A 21,134-nucleotide genomic window follows, 5' to 3' on the forward strand; every position below is an offset into this window, starting at 1 on the left:
CAAATAATACAACCAATACCACTAATAATACTGAGCCCCGTGCTCAGTAACTCAGGTGTTTAAATACAAAGTATAATCAACTCAAAACGCAATCACCTGTGACAAATCAAAATGACTAGCGCTAACGTTCAACCCGGGAGCGAGCGAACCAAAACAAAGTCATGTGACTCATCCGAAGACGAGCCACAGTGCCATCTGCTGGCCGTATCGTCACAGAACCCCCCTCCAAATGGTGCTCCTCCCGAAGCACCAAGAACCCCCCTCCAACAGGGGTCCTGGGCCCCTGTACGAATTGTCTCTCACTGCAACAGAAAGCGAGGCAGCCTCCGTCGGACAGCAGATGGAAGGAGCAGTACCCCCACCGGGGTTAAAAAGTCAGGGCACCACCCCCGGCGGCATGAGGATTCTGGGCGCCGCCCCCGGCGGCACTGGAAGGCAGGGCACCGTCTCCGGCGGGACTGGACAGCGGGACGGCCTCCTCGGCCGGGCAGGGCAGCAGGACAGCTTGCCTAGCAATGATGGGTGATGACTATAAAGGAGTCCAAATGTGATACCTTTTGATGTTCATTTTCAGTTTTAGAAATGCAGATTGGGATGCACCTTATATATTGTTTTCTTTTCTTTTGTCTTATTAATTTCAAAGAGGAAAAAAGGACAAACTTCTCTCACTGATGTTTCATAAAATTATATGTAACTATCTATTAGTAAATAAAAAAAAATGTAATCATTGGAAAATCACTGTCGGGGTCATAACAGCTTGGTAACAGTGTTTGTATAACCGCATGGTCTGATATTCCTTGCATGTTGCATCACAAATCCCATCCAGATGCATAACATGCTTTTTCCACATCTAGTCAAAATGCTTATGTCTGAGATATACAGATGCCATAATCTTACTAGTAGAAACTAGCAGCCTTTTCCTCTCTTTTATTCAGCACATCTGTAGTAGTAGTGTAAAAAAACTTTATGGCAGCTGTAGTTGCTGACTTTTTTTAACCTAACCCACCTGTCATGTTCTTACGTAATGGAGTTGAGGACGGATGCAAATGCAGATAAGAGTTTTTATTAAAGGAGATATAGACAGACAAATCCAAATCAGTAATCCAAAGCATGGTCCAAAAACATGCAAAAGGTCAGGTGATCGGCAAACATGCATAAATAGGGTGAGGCTACAATCATAGTCGAGAAACGAGGTCAGTGAACCTGAATACTCCCCTCCCCTGGCGGTCCTGGCCCTGAACCAGGAGACTGAGCGGCATCCTCAGCGGAGCAGGAAAGCAGAACGATGTCCTCAGCGGAGTAGGAAGGCAGAGCGACCTCCTTAGTGGAGCAGGAGGGCAGAGCGAAGTCCTCAAAGAACCTTGGTGTAGTGGCATCCACAGTAGGGTAGGGAAGCAAAATAGAGCTCTTGGCTGCACCGGGAGATGGAGAAACTTCCTCAGTAGAACAGGGTGGCTGAGTGGCATCCTCAGCTGTATAGGGATGCTGAGTGGTGTCCTCAGTCATGCAGAGTGTCTGAGCGTCGTTCTCCATCAACTTTGCAGGTTGAACTTGGTTGGCTGTGTTGTCAGTCACAGGCATGAGGAGAACTCGGTTGATCCTGTCGTCTGTCTCAGGCATGAGGAGCACTTGGTTAGTCATGAAATCTGCTTCAGGCATGAGTAGAACTTGGTTGTCCTTGTCAGCAGACTCGGGCGTGAGCAGAACTAGGTTGTCCGTGTCAGCAGACTCGGGCGTGAGCAGAACTTGGTTGTCCGTGTCAGCAGACTCGGGCATGAGCACAACTTGGTTGTCTGTGTCAGCAGACTCGTGTGTGATCAGAACTTGGTTGTTCATGACGTTGGCTTCAGGCATGAGCAGGACCTGATTAAGTGGGTATCTGTGGAGAAACTGATTCTGCCGCACCCCATGTCCGTCCCCCACTAGCTGCTGGAGGATTACTCTAACGAAGCCATAATTCCTGCGCTCATCCTCGTAATCAAATGGGTCCCTTACAGTAACCACTTCTACGCTACACTGATCAGGATTGGATCTACACGTTCCTATCTTTCTCAACTGGGCCTGTCAGCCCACAGCTTTGTATTTGTCGGGACCTGCAGAGTCTTGCTTCCCCCCCAAAAAAACAAACCCCAATCCTTTGTAGTCAGGGGTGGGCAAAAAACCTCCTGTGAGGAAAAATTCCCACCCTGCCAGCACTATGTGCTCGACAGCACCATTATACTTTTCTCGTGCCTGAGTGTGTCACACTTTGTTGCACATCACATGTCACGGGTCATATCACAAACATTTTATAACAATACAACTTGACAGTCTCTGTTGGCAGCATCTCTCTGTATGCTGGTTGTCTTCAGCTCAAGCACTTTACGTACTGAAGAGAGCCACCCTTTGGGGAGAGGTTAGGCTAGCACTTACACCCAGGGTATGGATCATCACATCTTCTCATCCTGGTCTGCCATTGACTTGAGAGTTCTACGATAATGTCTCTTGAGGGCAGACCCCCTGTTGACAGCAGCTTTGTACCGGACCTTCACGTGTTCCCCACCACCTCGTCATTGGAGGATTTGTAGTCAGCTGCTGCCTTGTAGTCAGCTTCAGCCAATTTCTCGCTGCTCCTGGTCTACCACCTCCGGGTGAACACCTCCCCCCATTGAGGCGATAACGCCTCACCCATAACAATGCACTCAGCTCTTTTCCTGTGAATAGATAGCTTCATACATAATAGTTAGTTGTCTCACATATGTTTTTGATCCATCTGCAATTACTCCAGTGGCAGTCCTTTATAAGGAACAGACACAGACATGGGCTGACCCATAAGCATTTCATGCGGTGTTAGATACATATTGCTGTTAGTCTGCATGCGATAGGTCATTAGTGCAAGAAGTAGAGCATCTACCGAAATATGTTTAGTATCAGCACAAATTACGTTAAACTTGAGATGGTATGCCAGATCTAGGACCTATCCCTGGTCAAGAAAAAAAAATTTTGAGCACAAATCTCACACTCAGATTATCCTCCACCGTTGCCTGTAAGTACAGAGATCATTCCTCTACCTTCCCCCTCACACACTGGTTAAAATCATGGGCATCTGTAATACATACAGTGCAAAGTGCAGAAGGTACAATTAGAATTCAATTAACTATTTGCTCGGTATGTTAAAGTGGCGTTCCAACTTATTCTAAAACCTCACTGCTTTCGCACAACTCCAAACCAGTGACACAATCCATGGGCATAAACGTCAATATTTATCTATATATTTATATATGAGCAATTCTACCCTTAACCAGGTTGCACTCTGTAGTGATAGCTTTTAATTCAGCCAATTGGGCAGATCAGGGTGCTCATAATATTTGTGAAATTTCAGACTCGAAACTTCAGACTTTTAAGCTCGAGGAAATTTCAGTTTTGGGTGGCACATAGACTAACCCCATATCCCCATATCCTTTTCTTTCAAAATAGAAATGACCTGGTGTGATGAGTATAAGAACGATGTGTGAGAGGGCAATTTTCCCAGTGATCTGCACTAAGAGAGCATCTCTAGCCGCGGCACGCACCATGCTGGCAATCCATGTGCCACCAAATCCAATGTTTTCAATACATAAACTACAGCCCTGCAAGCGCCATACACTCCTGAGCCAGGACCCCCAGCAGCGTCCCCCCTTTCAGTCACATGTAAGACACAGTCTTTGTTGACGTTTGCCAGCCATAGTACAGGTGCAGAGCATTAGTCCATTCAATGTCAGGCTGGTCCAAAGAACACCCAGATCTCAGGATTTTGTCATGTAGAGAGTAATCAGTGATCCACTGCAGACCATACTTGATAACGTCCAGGAACATTTGTTGTGCTTTATGGGGCGGAGGATGACCCCAATCATGTCCTGTCGGCCTTGGGAGCGTGCAGGGGAGTCTATGACCACAAAGGAGTACACCGCAGGGGAGCCCACCGCCCCCGAAGGTGACGCTCCCAGGTATACTAGTGATCTAGGAATGTTAAGGGGAGTAACGGCCTTGAGCTCTCACATGCAGTAACTTGGAAAAAGCTCTGATCAATAATAATATCATGTGGAATGGGATGGGTTACAGTAGGGATATTTTATATATATATATAAATATATATATATATATATATATATATATATATATATATATATATATATATATATATATATATATATACACAACATACTATGAATAATGGAGCTACTGGGATGACTAGTTAGTTGACTGTGCAACTTTTGTGTAAAATGCCATCCTCTTCCAGCCTTAAACATTGGTTACTGGGTGGGTTGTATTGCAGAAATTATCGCAGTTGTTATCACAGCTTGCTGTAATAATTCTAAGCTAAGTGGGCATGTTCCTTCATCCTTTTCTGAGGATGGAGGATATTGTTTACAGGACACAGGATGACTATACTTCACTTTAGCTTAATACAGTGTACATCTTACTTGCCGTGCTTCAACCTTATGTAGCCCATAATGTGCCAGGTATGTTAGCGAGTTCAGGATGAGGGATGCCACCATCACTGTCCAATTTGGAAACTGGAGACAGACAACTGGGAACACACAACTGCAAAACCCATCATTAAATGTTCAATTTATGCCCCAGATCTAGGCCTATTACAAATGGTGAATACTTTTCAAGTGATTCACTGTATACTGATTTTAATAATGCAGAAATCCATTAAACATTCAAAATGAGGAGACTTCTGATGTTTACAGAGCACACACATTGTTCGATATGAATCAATCACAAGGCCCTGATTGTGTGGAGTCTGTATTTCTAAACTTAGAAGCTGATATTATTTCATCTCTTTTAACTTATCTTTTTAATCTTTCATTTGACAACAGGGTTATACCAGAAATTTGGAAAGTAGCCTTTTTAAATTATTTTTATTATTATTATTATTATTATTATTATTATTATTATTATTTTATTATTATTATTAAACCAGGGAAATCCCACTATATTAGATCATTACAGTCCAATCCCAAAGCCTCCTGTCCTATGTCCCTTTTAGAAAGCCTTTTCAGTGAACCGTTGACATGTCATCAGTTTGCAAAAAAGTCTAAGGTCATATAAACATATCATCACAACAGCTGTTTTGAAAGTCCTAAAACAATGTCACGGTACCTTCTGCACTTCCCTGTTTGTTGATTTATCAAAGGCTTTCGACACAGTGGATCATGAAATATTGCTGCAGAGATTGGTCTATCAAATCATTTAAAAATTATTGAAGTAATCTCAACTTCTCTATTCAAACGAATAAGACCTCTCATAAAGGGGTCTTCCACTCCCATGTTTAGTTAATCTATAAAAGAGTTCTAGTCTGTTGACTTTAAAAAATACAAACCCAATTGGCAAAGATTCATTCTTATCCCTTCCTGATTTCCTTTCTTAATATCCTTCTGGTGCATGAAAAACAAAATGCTTTAGTCTAGGACTATTTGTGATGTACACTAACCTAACATGTTAATATCCCATCTGTGCTAACGAGTGATAATCCCAATAATACAGAACTAAAATAAAGTAAATGAGGTTAAGATCTAGACATGTATTTACAGTTCTCTAGTCACTTTTATCCCACTATTTTTTATTCAAAACAACCTAGTAAATTTGGTTTTATGTGTACAACAATAGTGTTTAGTCTAAATGGTAGACATGCATGCACCCCTTTGTCCCTTATTAACTTATAACTGTACCACACTCAAAATATCACTCAGACCCTTCATACATGACATTTAAATTTTGTTCACTTTATTTAAATATATCTAATTAGGAGTAATGTGAATATGTATTTAACTTAGTCTAAAATAAAATTTATCATCTATGAGCTTTGTTTCAATTTACCACCAATTTGTTTCCTTGGCTGAGTGCCCATTTGTGAAAAAGCATAAGATTCCTTCTATAAATGTATCCATTTCATTTAAACTGTATTTGACCATATTAACGTAGTGTTAAATCTACTCATGTCACAAACCACATTTCCCATTCTGCACTGCGGTCCACAAACATGGCTGCCATGGACTGCAATTCCCAGATCACACACACCTGCATCCAGGTCACAGCTCAGTCACAGCTACCATATAAAGATTTATCAATTCACTTCACAGATTGTGCAGTATATGCTCCATTCCTCGAGTTTGTGACCACTGCTCTGTATTATTTAAATATTGCAACTCGTATACTTTGTATGACATATTCATAGCACACCGTATAATATATATAGTGAAGGAAAGAAGTATTTGATCCCCTGCTGATTTTGTATGTTTGCCCACTGACAAAGAAATGATCAGTCTATAATTTTAATGGTAGGTTTATTTGAACAGTGAGAGACAGAATAACAACCAAGAAAATCCAGAAAAACGCATGTCAAAAATGTTATAAATTGATTTGCATTTTAATGAGGGAAATAAGTAATTGACCCCCTCTCAATCAGAAAGATTTCTGGCTCCCAGGTGTCTTTTATACAGTTAACGAGCTGAGATTAGGAGCACACTCTTAAAGGGCGTGCTCCTAATCTCAGTTTGTTACCTGTATAAAAGACACCTGTCCACAGAAGCAATCAATCAATCAAATTCCAAACTCTCCACCATGGCCAAGACCAAAGAGCTCTCCAAGGATGTCAGGGACAAGATTATAGACCTACACAAGTCTGGAATGGGCTACAAGACCATTGCCAAGCAGCTTGGTGAGAAGGTGACAACAGTTGGTGCGATTATTCGCAAATGGAAGAAACACAAAAGAACTGTCAATCTCCCTCGGCCTGGGGCTCCATGCAAGATCTCACCTCGTGGAGTTGCAATGATCATGAGAACAGTGAGGAATCAGCCCAGAACTACACGGGAGGATCTTGTCAATGATCTCAAGGCAGCTGGGACCATAGTCACCAAGAAAACAATTGGTAACACACTACGCCGTGAAGGACTGAAATCCTGCAGCGCCCGCAAGGTCCCCCTGCTCAAGAAAGCACATATACATGCCAGTCTGAAGTTTGACAATGAACATCTGAATGATTCAGAGGACAACTGGGTTTAAGTGTTGTGGTCAGATGCGACCAAAATGGAGCTCTTTGGCATCAACTCCACTCGCCGTGTTTGGAGGAGGGGGAATGCTGCCTATGACCCCAAGAACACCATTCCCACCGTCAAACATGGCGGTGGAAACATTATGCTTTGGGGGTGTTTTTCTGCTAAGGGGACAGGACAACTTCACCGCATCAAAGGGATGATGGACGGGGCCATGTACCGTCAAATCTTGGGTGAGAACCTCCTTCCCTCAGCCAGAGCATTGAAAATGGGTCGTGGATGGGTATTCCAGCAGGACAGTGACCCAAAACACACGGCCAAGGCAACAAAGGAGTGGCTCAAGAAGAAGCACATTAAGGTCCTGGAGTGGCCTCGCCAGTCTCCAGACCTTAATCCCATAGAAAATCTGTGGAGGGAGCTGAAGGTTCGAGTTGCTAAACGTCAGCCTCGAAACCTTAATGACATGGAGAAGATCTGCAAAGAGGAGTGGGACAAAATCCCTCCTGTGAAGTGTGCAAACCTGGTGGCCAACTACAAGAAACGTCTGACCTCTGTGATTGCCAACAAGGGTTTTGCCACCAAGTACTAAGTCATGTTTTGCAGAGGGGTCAAATACATATTTCCCTCATTAAAATGCAAATCAATTTATAACATTTTTGACATGCGTTTTTCTGGATTTTGTTGTTGTTATTCTGTCTCTCACTGTTCAAATAAATCTACCATTAAAATTATAGACTGATCATTTCTTTGTCAGTGGGCAAACGTACAAAATCAGCAGGGGATCAAATACTTTTTTCCCTCACTGTATATATATATATATTTGTATATTTACATAACTACTTTATTCTATTCACCAATCTACGGTTCAGAAAAGAAACAAATCACTTCAAACCACACTGTTGCAAAGAGACTGTAATTAAACTAACTCACAAACTCACATCAGCACAACATGTCTGCAAAAGGAACCATTATGCAAGGCTGCCTAATCCAGATACTCGTACTCCCTGCAAAACCCGAATTCCACATTAAGTAATCACCACCTTATTCTAATATTACGGACTCAGATATCACATCTGTAACAGGCGTACAACACCTTACAGAGAGTTTAAAATGTGCAGACTACTACTGCCATCTGATCTTACTAATTATTCATCACTGGACATAACCAACATTCAAAGAGAAAATATGCAGAAATTATTCATCATTATGCAACATGAATTCCACACGCCAGAAGAACTCACACTTACACTGCTTAACAATGTATAGACACGTACCCGTATAGGAATCACAGATACACAAATTAGTTATGGTTATTCCAGCTCTTGTTAGTGAGTCAGTTCATTTGACTTACCTACATTTAATACTGCTGTGAAGGTACAGTGCTCTCTAAAACCAAATGTTTAGGCTCAACATTATCTCAACAGGGCGGATGTGACTTAGCCTGATACGACCACATTGCACATGTCTCACTTCGGTCCTTGTGATTTGGCCTCACAGTTAGGCAGAGACTGTAACCTCGGGTCTGTTTTACTTTTCAGGTTTTTATTTGTTAAGTACATCACTCACAAGGAACAGGTTCAAATGTCAGCTCATCAATTTTATCTTTAGTCAGGCAAAGATGTCGATATGCCTGTGCAGAAGAAACAACGTGGCACAACACATAAACTGCCAGTAAAGTTCTCTCCGGACTGATAACATCAAAAAATACTGATTGATTTTAATTTTTACAGAAATATGTTTAAGCATTTATATATATATATATATATATATATATATATATATATATATATATATATATATATATATATATATATATATATATTGAGTCACCTTGACTTTAATGTGTAGTGTGCAGTTTGATAACTAAAGGATTGTAAAGGGGGGGGAAGATCTCTCGCACACGCTCTCTCCCTCTCTTGCGTGCTCTGTGTTTAGATGAATGTCATCATGGAATTCAAAACACTTTCATTCAGTTTCCTAACAGGGAAACACACGGGATTCAAATTAAAATTAAATGAATGATTTGGAGCTCCGGCACGCATGCCTCTGACCAGCCATGTAACCTATCTAAATATGGAACTGTATACAATCCGCTCAACACAGTCTCAATCCAGTCTGGTGTCATGCCAGGAGACTGAGGAGCCGGGCCGGACGGAGAGCCTCCCTCATAACTTGGAACACGCACAGTAACATCATAATACTAAACAAACAATCAACACACATAAAACTCTTTCAGGGGAACCACACAGACAGTTTTGCAAAACACCAATCATTTTTGAGTTATGACAACTTTAAATTAATTTCAACCAACGAACCACACTGAGTTGGAGAAATCACCTTTTCCTCTACAGTCAAATGTATTCAATTAAAACTCTCATTTAATAATCTGTATAATAAACACAAGTTTTTAACTTGATTACTCATAAAAAATCATGTTGTTCCAACTAGTTTTTCCACATTATTTAAAAGGAATTTAAGTGTTATGTACTTAATTACCATAATTGTGAACACAATTTTTTATAACTTACTAACTTCAAGTTGTATAACAATAGTTACTAAAATACTACAAATATTATACCTAACATCTCTGCAGGATTTATAGACAAGGCACTGAATGAAACGAGCAATATAGACAAAAAAGAAACACTCTGTGTCGACTACTTTTTATCTCCCATAGAACTATCCACAGCCCAAAGGCTGCTGAAAGAGCAAGCTAACTACAATTGAGCTATTGAGATTATAAGGCTGTATGTGTGAATGACAAACCAAACCATGTATTCTATAATCTGGGCTTAGACCTCCTTTTAGGCCTACAGAAAACTATTCCTTTTTTTTTTTATCTCTCTGCTCACCCGTCATAAAAGAGAAACCCTTTATTATAACTTAATTTATGGAATATAAATGAAAGGTCCAAATGGACTTTCTCCTCCACATTTCGAGTGTCTGACTCACTCATTTCTCAACAATGGCTTCTGGGGCCTGAAAATGCACACTTTTTTCTACCTTCAGTCTTCCTTTTTCCCTGGATCACACAATCTGGGAATATGTTTTTATATATTACAGGTCTAGAAGTTCTGATTTACACAACGGGCAATCAGGCAGATGCCTAAAATATTTACAATGTTCTTGACTGCTCCCCAATTTTTAAAACATTCATACAGCAGTTATTGATACCAAAGTAATTATAATACAAACAGTCCCACCCGACTCACACAAAGTGTGTACCAAATTCAAAACATTCAATGAAAAAGCAGAAATATCTCACAACGTTCTGTGTTACCCATCTCAATCTGAAGAGCACACACATAGTGTGTGTGTGTTTTTTTTTTTTCCTTTCACACAGAAGCAGGCCTGCACAGAAAAGAACACACACTCACTCACACTTATCTCCAAAACTAATTTTTGGAGTTTATCACACACGCATGCAAGCTCTCACACCAATATTATATTTACACACTGTTACACCTATTTATATTATCACACACATTTGTTAATACACATTCATACACCGGGCACGCTTCTCTTGACGGGTCCTTTCCCCGAGTTGCGTGACCCGGACCTGGGCCCAGGATTTAACCCCTCTCTATCCAGCCCTGGAATCTTTCACCAGCGGTATTAGGGGTCCCCCACCAAAGCAGCCGCCACCTCGAGTGGCCGGTATCTGGGGTTTGAGGCCTCATATCCACCTGCTTCCTATCCAGCCCTGGAATTTTTAACCAGCGGTATTGCAGGACTTTCACTCACACAACACATACAATTTCATTAAACAGTCTTATGAACCTTATACATAGCCCTTATACCATTACAATGGGTTTACACTTCTCTTACCTGTTCTCACTCACTCAAGGTTCTTTTGGAGACCAACTTTAGTCTTTCTTCCCACCCCGGGGGCTTCCCACCCGTAACAACAGATCACTAAAACAGAACTTTGAAATAACAAGCGTCTGCAATGCCTTTTCCCCTACACGGTCTATCTGTTGCTTAGAGAGTTAAGCCCTACGGGAGAGATTACAGACCAATATAGATCTTAACCCAGTCCCATCTGGGTCGCCAAATGCTGGCCCAAATTTAGCCTATCACCCAAAGACACTTAAAATTCAACATAGAAGCAAATACTCACATCTGTAAACCCAGTTGGAGATAGGAAAAAAGACACCGGCCGTGAGTGAGAAGAAGCAAGGGTCCAGATTTATTGGTTCCGTGCCACCACATGAGATCCACACCGATGAGAATTCTCAGAAGTGATCTGACACCTGGAGCTCCAGTATTTATACTGTATTTACACAGTAGATAACCAATATATTTTAGAAAGACTATGATATCAATACCAATAGGCTTAAAAAAAGAGCTCATCTACATTACCATGATGTTTAAAAAGAGGCTTATCAAATTTACCATTATGTTTTGAAAGAGGACTTTCTGACTACCGTTATGTTTTGAAAGAGGACTTTCTGACTACAATTAGGATTGAAAGTGGGAGAGAGAGAAAACAATTATAGAGAGACCTTAGTCTCATGTTGTTATCTTATAATGTTATGTGTGTGCGTTGGGCCTTTGTGTGTGTTATGTCTGCACGCCTGCCCTTGACTGTACGAGAGTGTGTGTGTTTCTCAGCCTGCCCTCCTCAGCTCTTATAATTCTCTGTGACTAATAAACCATAGTGTGTTACTCTTAAAGATCTTAAAGTGTGAATCCAACCAGTCCTGTGAATTTTCAATAAAATTACATATTACTCATACTAGGTCTCCCTCCTGTTTATTTCATGTCATTTTTATCCACAACATTAATTTGAAGGTGAAATTAGCGTTAGGTGTTGTCAATCAATGGGCTGACAATCAGGTGAGTGAACACCCTTTTTTATTTAAAGAACAGGGATCTATCAAAGTCTGATCTTCACAATGTTTGTGGAAGTGTTTAGTCACATGAACAAAGGAGATTTCTGAGGACCTCAGAACATGAGTTGTTGATCATGGCTGGACAAGTTTACAAAACCATCTCTAAAGAGTTTGGACTCCACCAATCCACAGTCAGACAGATTGTGTACAAATGGAGAAAATTCAAGAGTGGTCAATCCCGAAGAGTGGTTGGCCAACAAATATCACTCCAAGTGCAATATGTGTAATAGTCCACAAGGTCACAAAGGAACCCAGGGTAAGTTCTAAGCATTTATAGGCCTGTTTCATATTAGCTCATGTTAATGTTCATGAGTCCACAATCAGGAGAACACTGAACAACAATGGTGTGCATGGCAGGGTTGCAAGGAGAAAGTCACTGCTCTCCTAAAAAAAAATGTTTCGTGGATGGATGATACCATAATAGAACTTTTTGGTTTAAATGAAAAGCGTTATGTTTGGAGATAGGAAAATACTGCATTCCAGCATTACAACCTTATCCTATCTGTGAAACATGCTGGTCGTAGTATCATGGTTTGGGCCTATTTTACTGCATCTGGGCCAGGAAGGCTTGCCATAATTGATGGATCAATGAATTCTGAAGTATACCAGCGAATTCTAAAGGAAATGTCAGGACATCTGCTCATGAACTGGATTTCAATAAAAAGTGGGTTATGCAGCAAGACAACGACCCTAAGCACACAAGTCATTCTACCAAAGAATAAAGTTAATATTTTGGAATGGCCGAGTCAAATTCTTACCTTAAACCAATAGAAATGTTGTGGAAGGACCCGAAGCAAGCAGTTAATGTGAGGAAACCCACCAACATTTAGAATTTAAGCTGTTCTGTACTGAGGAATGGGCAAAAATTCCTGCTAGCTGATGTAAAGGACTGATCAACAGTTACCAGAAACATTTAGTTGCAGTTATTTCTGCACAAGGGGTCACACCAGATACTGGAAGGAAAGTTTCACATATTTTTGCCACATATTTTCTCACAGGTAATATTTGGATCATTCTCCTCAATAAATAAATGGCCAAGTATAAAATTTTTGTCTCATTTGTTTAATTGGGTTCTTGTTGTCTACATTTTAGGACTTGTGTAAAAAACAGAACTTTGTGAAGTCTCATTTTGACACTTTTGTATTGTGCATTGCTTTCCTTGTTTGACTTTGTGTAGTTTGTCTTAGAAAAGTCTGCCTTCTGGTTTTGTCTCCCTGTGATTTGCAAAATAAACCTGCATTTGTATCCAGCCTACTTGTGTAACCTGCCCATGCAACTGCATATCAGTTAAAGAACACAAAACATTCATGTGAAAGATGCAATTTGTCTCCCATAAGTCAGTTTGTATATTTTTAGTGGGTGTTACCAAGTTTGCACGTTTTTACACACACACACACACACACACACACACACACACACACACAGACACACACACACACACACACACACACACACACACACACACACACACACACACACACACACACACACACACACAGACCTTTAGTAAACAAAGTCGTATATTGTTTTGAGTGGTGGGTTGTAAACTTAATGGAGTATGCTGTGCAACCACTTATTCTTTGAATTTATGCTTTTTTAACATCCAAAGTTCCGTGAACTTCAGAAATGCTGTGCACTAAAATGGCAAGTACATCCTCTGAGCTAGTTCCCTTCTTCACATTATCTCTCAAAGACAAGACTCTTGAGACCACATGATTTCTCTGTACATACTCTGAGGCCCATGTGTGCCAGCTCTCAACCTATGGATGATTCACTACCCAGCTCACTTATACACAAAATGAGTCAACAGTGTTTTAGCTGTCTTAACAACTGTTATGCAACAGATGCAGCAGCATGTTTTTTTTCCCCTTGGAAATATATGGCAAAACTCCAGACTTCTAATTTGTACTTTCTGTGACTGTATTTTATAATATAAATGCAAGACTGTGACAACTCCAATGATATCAGAAATTTTATGTCATTTCACCGATTTGCTGTCAATAACTGGTTTGCGGTCACATTGCCTTTGAGAGAACCACTTATTACATAATTTTTTTTCCTCAATGGACACTGATTGCAAAAGTTTTTATTATTTATTTTTATTGTTTTTTTTTGGATAGATCCCCCTGCAGTGGAGCCGATGTACACTGAGCTACGCCAGGGCCTGGGCCGGGCATTCACAATGAATTGCAGAGTACTGCGCGCACATCCATCTCGTGTGGTGAAATATGAGTGGAAGCTAGGTTCACGCCTCCTCACCATGGGCCAGTTGGATACACGTGATGACACGGAGTACCATGTCAAGGCACTGAACCGTGAGGGCTATGGTGCCTACACCTGCGACATCAGCAATGAGGCTGGTGTTGGCCGCTGTACCTTTCTTGTCACTGGTAAGATTGAGGCCTATATCAGCTAGGCTTGTTTATTTCAGATACAGGATTTTCTGCTACAAAAAAATATATATCAAGCTACTTGTAAAACAATATTTAGTAACTTGGGTTGTGTTGGGCCCCTCTCGACCACATGGATTAATTCCACAACTGGGATTGCACACATTGAGATAGAATTCAAGGCTATGTCACAAGCTGCATAATGCACATTAAGAAGTATATGTACACGTTAATGAGACCAATTGTATAGTGACATACTATTTAGTTCAGTAGTATGCAGTTTGGAATGCCCCAAGTATTCACCCCAAGTATGTCATGAAAGTGCAAAACCTCTCAAGAACAGCTTATCTTGCCCACCACTTAGCACCTACCACTAACCCTTATTCTGATTTGATGGGGCATTTGGTGTATCCATGATGGCAAATGATGCAAACAAATTTCTCCCCAATTCCAGCCTGACACATTTGACACAGCATTGTCTGTGAATTACTATTTAGTCTCAAGACTCAATAACCCTTTTCCCCCATTTCATTTTTTTTTAATCCAGTTGCCAACTTTAGGATACTTCATAGATATTTAATATCCTTGATGTACGAGTTTTTATAGTAAGGTCCATAAATATTTGGACATTGACAAATTTATTGTTATTTTAGCTGTCTACCACAGTATATTGGAATTGACATGAAACAAACTAACAATCATAAATTAAATTGTAATTTTTAATACTTGGTTGTAAATCCTTTGCAGTAATGCTTTTTCTACAGTTGGGGAAATAATTATTGGACACATCAAAAAAAAAAAAAAAGTACAGTAAATATATTTCCAATGAGGTTATTCATATGAAATTTTCACCAGACATCAGTATTAACTGAAGAAATCTGGAAATATAAATATTTACAACATTAAATCCATAAATAAAGTTATGTGCAATAAAGTGGAATGACACAAGAAAAAAGTACTGAACATGCTAACTGAAATTTAATACTTAGTGGAGAAGCCTTTGTTTGTAATGACAGCTTCAAGACAATTCCTGTATGAAGAAACGTGGTGTGTAATATGACAACCAAAAAGTTAAATTTTGCTCTCGTCTGACCAGACTACACTCCAAGTATTTCATATGCTTGTCTAAATGAGTTGTAGCAGACCTTAAACGAGCTTCGACGTGCCTTTTCTTTAGTAATGGAGTCTTGCGGGGTGAGCGTGAGCAGTGGAGTCCATTGCCTATTGTTTTCTCTGTGACATTGGCCATTGGCACCTGCTGCCTCCAAGTGTTTCTGGAGCTTTTTCTGAGTTGTCCTTAGCTCTTGGGCTACTCTTCTGACTATTCTGCTGACTCCGTGGTCAGAAATCCTGCGAGGAGCTCCTGTGTGTGGCCGGTTGATGACGGAGTGATGTTGCTTCCACTTGCCAATAATGTTCCCAATGGTGCTTACTGGAGAATTCAGAAGTTTTGAAATACGTCTGTATCCGATTCCATCAATATGTTTTTGCAACAATAAGGTTCAGAAGGTCTTGAGAGAGCTCTTTGCTTTTACCCATCATGAGATGTTTTTTGTGTGACACCTTGGTAATGAAAAGCCTTTTTATAAACAATCAATTTACTAACCCAGCTGATAATAATTGACACAGATAGGGGGTATAATTACTTACGGATACTTTTTTCCCCGTGTCATTCCACTTCATTACACACAACTTTATTTATGGACTTTAATGTTGTGAATTTTTTATATTTTTGGGTTTCTTGAGTAATACTAATGTCTAGTGAAAATTTAATGTGAATAACCTCATCTGAAATTTATTTACTGAAAAAAATGTTGACGTGTTCAATACTTATTTCCACCACTGTATCTCTCTGATGGGTTTGTTTGTTTGGTGTGCTTCACTGTCAGCTCTTTTGACTTATAATTGAGAGTCAGCAGCAACAGATTTCAAATGCAAATTTAATTTCAGCTCCAATATACTATTGTAGATACTGAGATGTCCTCACAGACATCTTCAACATTTCCCTGAGCCAAGGAGGTGTCCCTGTGTGCTTCAAGAGGATCACCAAACAGGCATCTTTCAGCAAAAAGCTGTAAAGGGTGGAAATAAAATATGGCAGTCAAATGGGAGCTTCATGGAACATTTTACTCGTTCAGAATGCTGCATCAGTAATTTCTGCTCACTGCCTGTCAGGTTAAAAGCACCACATTTCTGAAGAAGACATAAATTAAATATTCATGTGCTGAGTTTTACTTTAAGCCAAAATAAACTTCCTGCAGTGACAACATCCTTTACAATATCCTCAATGTCCTGAGTTCAACTATAGAACTGAGTTCACTCCTACATCACAGACATTGTTAATGTACCACTGGTACAAACACACACACACACACACACACACACACGCACACACACACATGCGCGCGTTTATAAATCTACCTTTGTGTCGTTAAATAATGCCTACACCTTCCCCTAACTTTACATTCATTAAGAAAATGGGAACATGTGGGTTCTTTTATCTGTCTTTCTGTCTGCAGTTTTTGTTAAATAAAATGTTTAAGGAAAGTGTTTTTGTCATAGGTACCAGGTCATCTGACCAGGAGTCAGAATTGGCCATGCTCTCTGATTGTTAGGGGAGAGTAATGGCATCCCTCCCACCCAAAGTGACACTAGCCAATTGTGGGCGTCTGTGAACTGATGTATGCAAAAGTGTCTTTGATTTATTTTCAGTGATGAACTCGGCTGCTTTCACCACCGACTGTTGGGAGTTACGGTCAAAAGCAATAGAGATGCCATACCAGACCATGATACAGCTGGTCAAAATGCTCTCTACAGTGCATGTCCATAATATTGATGGGCCTTTTTGACAGTGTGGGATGTGTTGAAGCTCCATGTGTGATTTTCTTTGATGCGAACTCTTGCTTTTTCAACAAGTGGTTCCTAGTTGCTGCTAAAGTGGCTTTCTATTTATACATTGTAGTTTTTCTTATATGCACTAATGCCAGCATTCAGATTGTTCTTTGTAGCTCTCAGTGTCTCCTTGTTGCCAGATATAAAACATGTATGATGGTCTGTCAGTAGAAGACAAACTTCTATGTTTACTGGAATGAGAGAGTCAAGAGTTACCTTCACTGTCTTGTTTTTCTTTGTAATTAGGTCTTGTGAGATTTAAAGCTTTGGTATTAGCATGTTAGCATCATTAGCATTTTAAGCTCCCCAGTAGATCATTCAGCTGCTTGAAAGCCAATACACTATAAACACATGACCTTTGGCTCATATTGATTCATGAGTATGGTCGAGTGCATGGTCGAGTGCGGACCTGTTTTTCTTAGAAACTAGCATTGTTATATTAGCATTGTTAGCATTTGGAACTACCCAGTAGCTCATTCATCTGCTTGAAAGACAAGTTATAATACTCTAAACTCTTGAAATTTCAAACAGTTCAAAACCTTATACAGATTGCTTACATACCTGACCAGTTGCAACATAGCTAATTCTGTATACAGTTTTATCTTTCACCAGTAATATACTGTATTATTCCATCTTGCAAAAGTGCTTGCAGTGTTTATTCTGGTTTTACTGTGTTTCTAGGTTCTGGTTTTACTGCACTCAGGGTGGAGTTTGCCACAACCTGAAGCATGCCTTGTTTAGCTGTGATTCTGACCATTTTTCTTGGAAAATATTGGCTTAAGCAGCAAGCAGTATTAAGTCGAGTTTTATGTAACCACAATATGTCATACTGAAATCCATGTCTTGGGCTGTAAATATGCTTTTTCAGAAGAGATCAAAGGAAACAGCACTTTAATTGAAGACATTGTTTATGTCTTCAAATTTTGAAGACATAAGCCAAATTTTCTATGGCATCATACCACCCCACTGTTGATTATTTTCCTGTAGCAGCAGGCCTCATTGTGTTTTATTCCTTATTTATTAGACTAGATTATAAAATGCTTACAAAGCAAAGTTGATGGTAAATGTTTTAGAATGTATAATGGTCAATCATCCAAATTGCTTCAATTGGATGTTGACTGCCAGGTGACCCATGCAATGTTTATGTTTTTGACTTTTAACCTTGTTGTGATAGTGTGGTTTGACTGACCTCTGTAATTGGACCTTGATTTTAACAGTAGTTTTTAGCAGAGCTGAGTTTACTCTTAAGCATTAGACAGAGTAAAATCTGGGATCCAATTTGCACTGCACCAGCTTTTTCCATTTTACTAAGAATAACTGCTATTGACATCCCTTACATGCAGATATTAGCAAATTCTCTATTTCAAATGTATGTGAAGCTCAACACAGTTTTTTTCTGCTACTTTATAATAGTGCCTTATTACTCAAATGAATCATGCTGGAGTTGTGTGTATGTTTGTCCCATCCCTGCTTCATGGCTGTAAAGGTTTATATTTTGTTTTATATTAAGTTTAAATTTTGGGCAGAAAAGTATTTATCAGCTCAAAGCAATTGGTTTAGAACCTATATCAGGCAAACATTTTGCACCAAGACAGCATGTTACCACAACAGCTTCCTCCAATGTGCTATTAACCTTATTAATCAACACAGATTATGCCCTCCACCTCACCTCCCCTATCTTAGTCTATCTTAGTGATGTAATCTCTTGTGCTCTTTACTTATGCTCTTTATTACTACCCATTAAGGTGCAAAAACTTGGTAAAAGACTGGCAACGGGGTGCTAGTAAAAAAGCTGTTAAATTACAGTAATTTATTATGTAGAAAGTGATGGATATAAACAATAATGTTATGGTAATCTTATTCTGGATAAACATAGATTTACTATTATTTTATAGGAATTTACATAGTGGTAAATTGAAAAAGATCAGGAGTGTCCAAAAGAGGCTCAATCAAGGACTATCAAAAATACCTGAGGGCAGGTATTCAAATATTAAATATTCAAAACATAAAAAAAAAAATAGCATATAGAACAATTTATATTTATCAAACTACTAAATTTAATTAACAATTTTCAGTAGTAGGGTATCAACTAACAAAAAGAAAATATTTATCTTTTTCACAAATTCACCCTCAGCAAAATATTTTCCATGCGTAGAACAATTAAAATCTGTCCACAGGCCACATTTGGATTGAATTTTTTAATTCAAACCCATGAAATTACTTAAAGTGCACCTATTATGTTTTTTTTTTCTTTCAAATATTACCTTTCATGTAGTGTGTTATATAGCTGTTTGTGAATGTAAAAACATCTGCAAAGTTAAAAAAAAAAAAAAAGTGCACATCAAACGGCGTTATTCCTTCCAAAAGAAGGAACTGATTCTGAACACCTGAAACGAGTCGTCAGTAATTCCAGACTTCCTGTACAAACCTACTTAGGTTTGTAACAAAAACTCCTGCCTCTGGTCTTCATCGGCTGCTTGCAAACAGACGATGCTGAAACTCGTTATGGTAGTGGGTGTTTCCTTTTTGAAACAGCAGTAGACCAATCACAACAGACTGGGACATCTGACAAATCAGAGCAGAGTATGCTCTCTGAAAGGGAGAGTTTAGAAGGAATCCTTTAGAATGGATCATTGACCGAGTCATTTGTGACACTGGGGGGAAAAAAGGTAATGCTGCAGTTTAAATTATGAGCACATTAAAGTGTTTTTTGATCTTGGATGCATGTTAATTTATTGTACGAGATCTTTAAAACAAATTGGGCACGTTTGAAAACCATAATAGGTGTGCTTTAATAGGAATTTAGATATTTAATAATGTGATGTGATATTCTTCTGTGGAAAAAGTAAGTACACCCTTGGCCTCAGAAGCTAGTATTGCCCCTTTTAGCAAAAATAACTTCTTGTAGGTGTTTTGCATAATTGTCCTCTAGGTTTGCAGGAAGTTTTGACCACTCTTACATGCAATATTCTTTCAGTTGCAAGATGTTTATACTGCCTGTTTCAAATCCCCCCACAACATTTCAGTGGAAGGCTTTGACTAGGCCATTCCATAACCCTCGATTTCTTCTTTTTGAGCCATTCCTTTGTGGATTTTCTAGTGTGCTTAGGAATATTATCCTTATTAACTTTCAGTTCAACTTTAACTTTAAGACAGATGGCCTCACATTATCTTTAAGCACTCTTTGATATGATGTAGAATTCATAGCTGAATCAATGAATGCAAGCTGTCTAATCCCAGAGGCAGCAAAGCAACCCCAAACCATAACATTTCCACCACAGTGCTTCACAGTTGGTATGAAGTGCTTCTCCTGAAAAGCTATCTTTGGTCAGTGCCAAACATGTCTGCTGTTACTGTGGCCAAACAACTCTCTTTAATTTGTCTGTTCAGAGCACATTATTCCAAAGGCCTGGTCTTTGCCTATATGCTCATTGGCAAACTGTAGTCTTGCTCTAATGTTCATTTTAAACAGCAAAGGCTTTTTTTCTCTTTCTGATTGTGGAAGCATGCACTTTGATACAAACAGTTCTTGGAGACTTCTTTTTGCATCAGATGGTCTGCTATTGTGTTAAATTTGGTGGGACGGTCAGTGCTTGATAAATTGGCAGTCATTTGAAATCTGTGCCACTTGTAGATGATTTTCCTTACAGTGGAATTATGTATTTTAAATAATTTAGAGATCATTTTAAATCCCTTGCCAGACTCATAGGCATCCACAGCCTTTTTTTCTGAAGGCCTTATAGAAATCTTTAGATCTTTAACATCATTTCATTGCTACTCTCTCCCTCAACTGAGCTTTTATCCAATCAGATTTTCCACTTGTGCAATCTACCCTGAGGCCTTAAGAATTTTGAGTGAATCCCCTTTGCTATTGAAGCAAATGCAGACAATGTTGTTGATTGTCATATTCTTTAATCAATCAGATTTCAAGTTTG

At 39.4% G+C, this 21,134-nt stretch overlaps 1 protein-coding gene across 2 annotated transcripts in view; it reads left to right on the forward strand.

Annotated features, from left to right (window-relative positions):
* The window catches only part of mdga2a (MAM domain containing glycosylphosphatidylinositol anchor 2a), a 183,712-nt gene that overhangs the window by 107,275 nt on the left and 55,303 nt on the right, over positions 1-21,134 (forward strand). For both annotated transcript variants that reach the window (XM_017476272.3, XM_017476274.3), the window contains exon 9: positions 14,038-14,307. In XM_017476272.3, coding sequence (XP_017331761.1) covers positions 14,038-14,307 — 270 coding nt within the window. The remainder of the gene's footprint in view (positions 1-14,037; positions 14,308-21,134) is intronic.

This window comes from Ictalurus punctatus, chromosome 9, assembly GCF_001660625.3.
Source record: "Ictalurus punctatus breed USDA103 chromosome 9, Coco_2.0, whole genome shotgun sequence".
Taxonomy (NCBI): domain Eukaryota; kingdom Metazoa; phylum Chordata; class Actinopteri; order Siluriformes; family Ictaluridae; genus Ictalurus; species Ictalurus punctatus.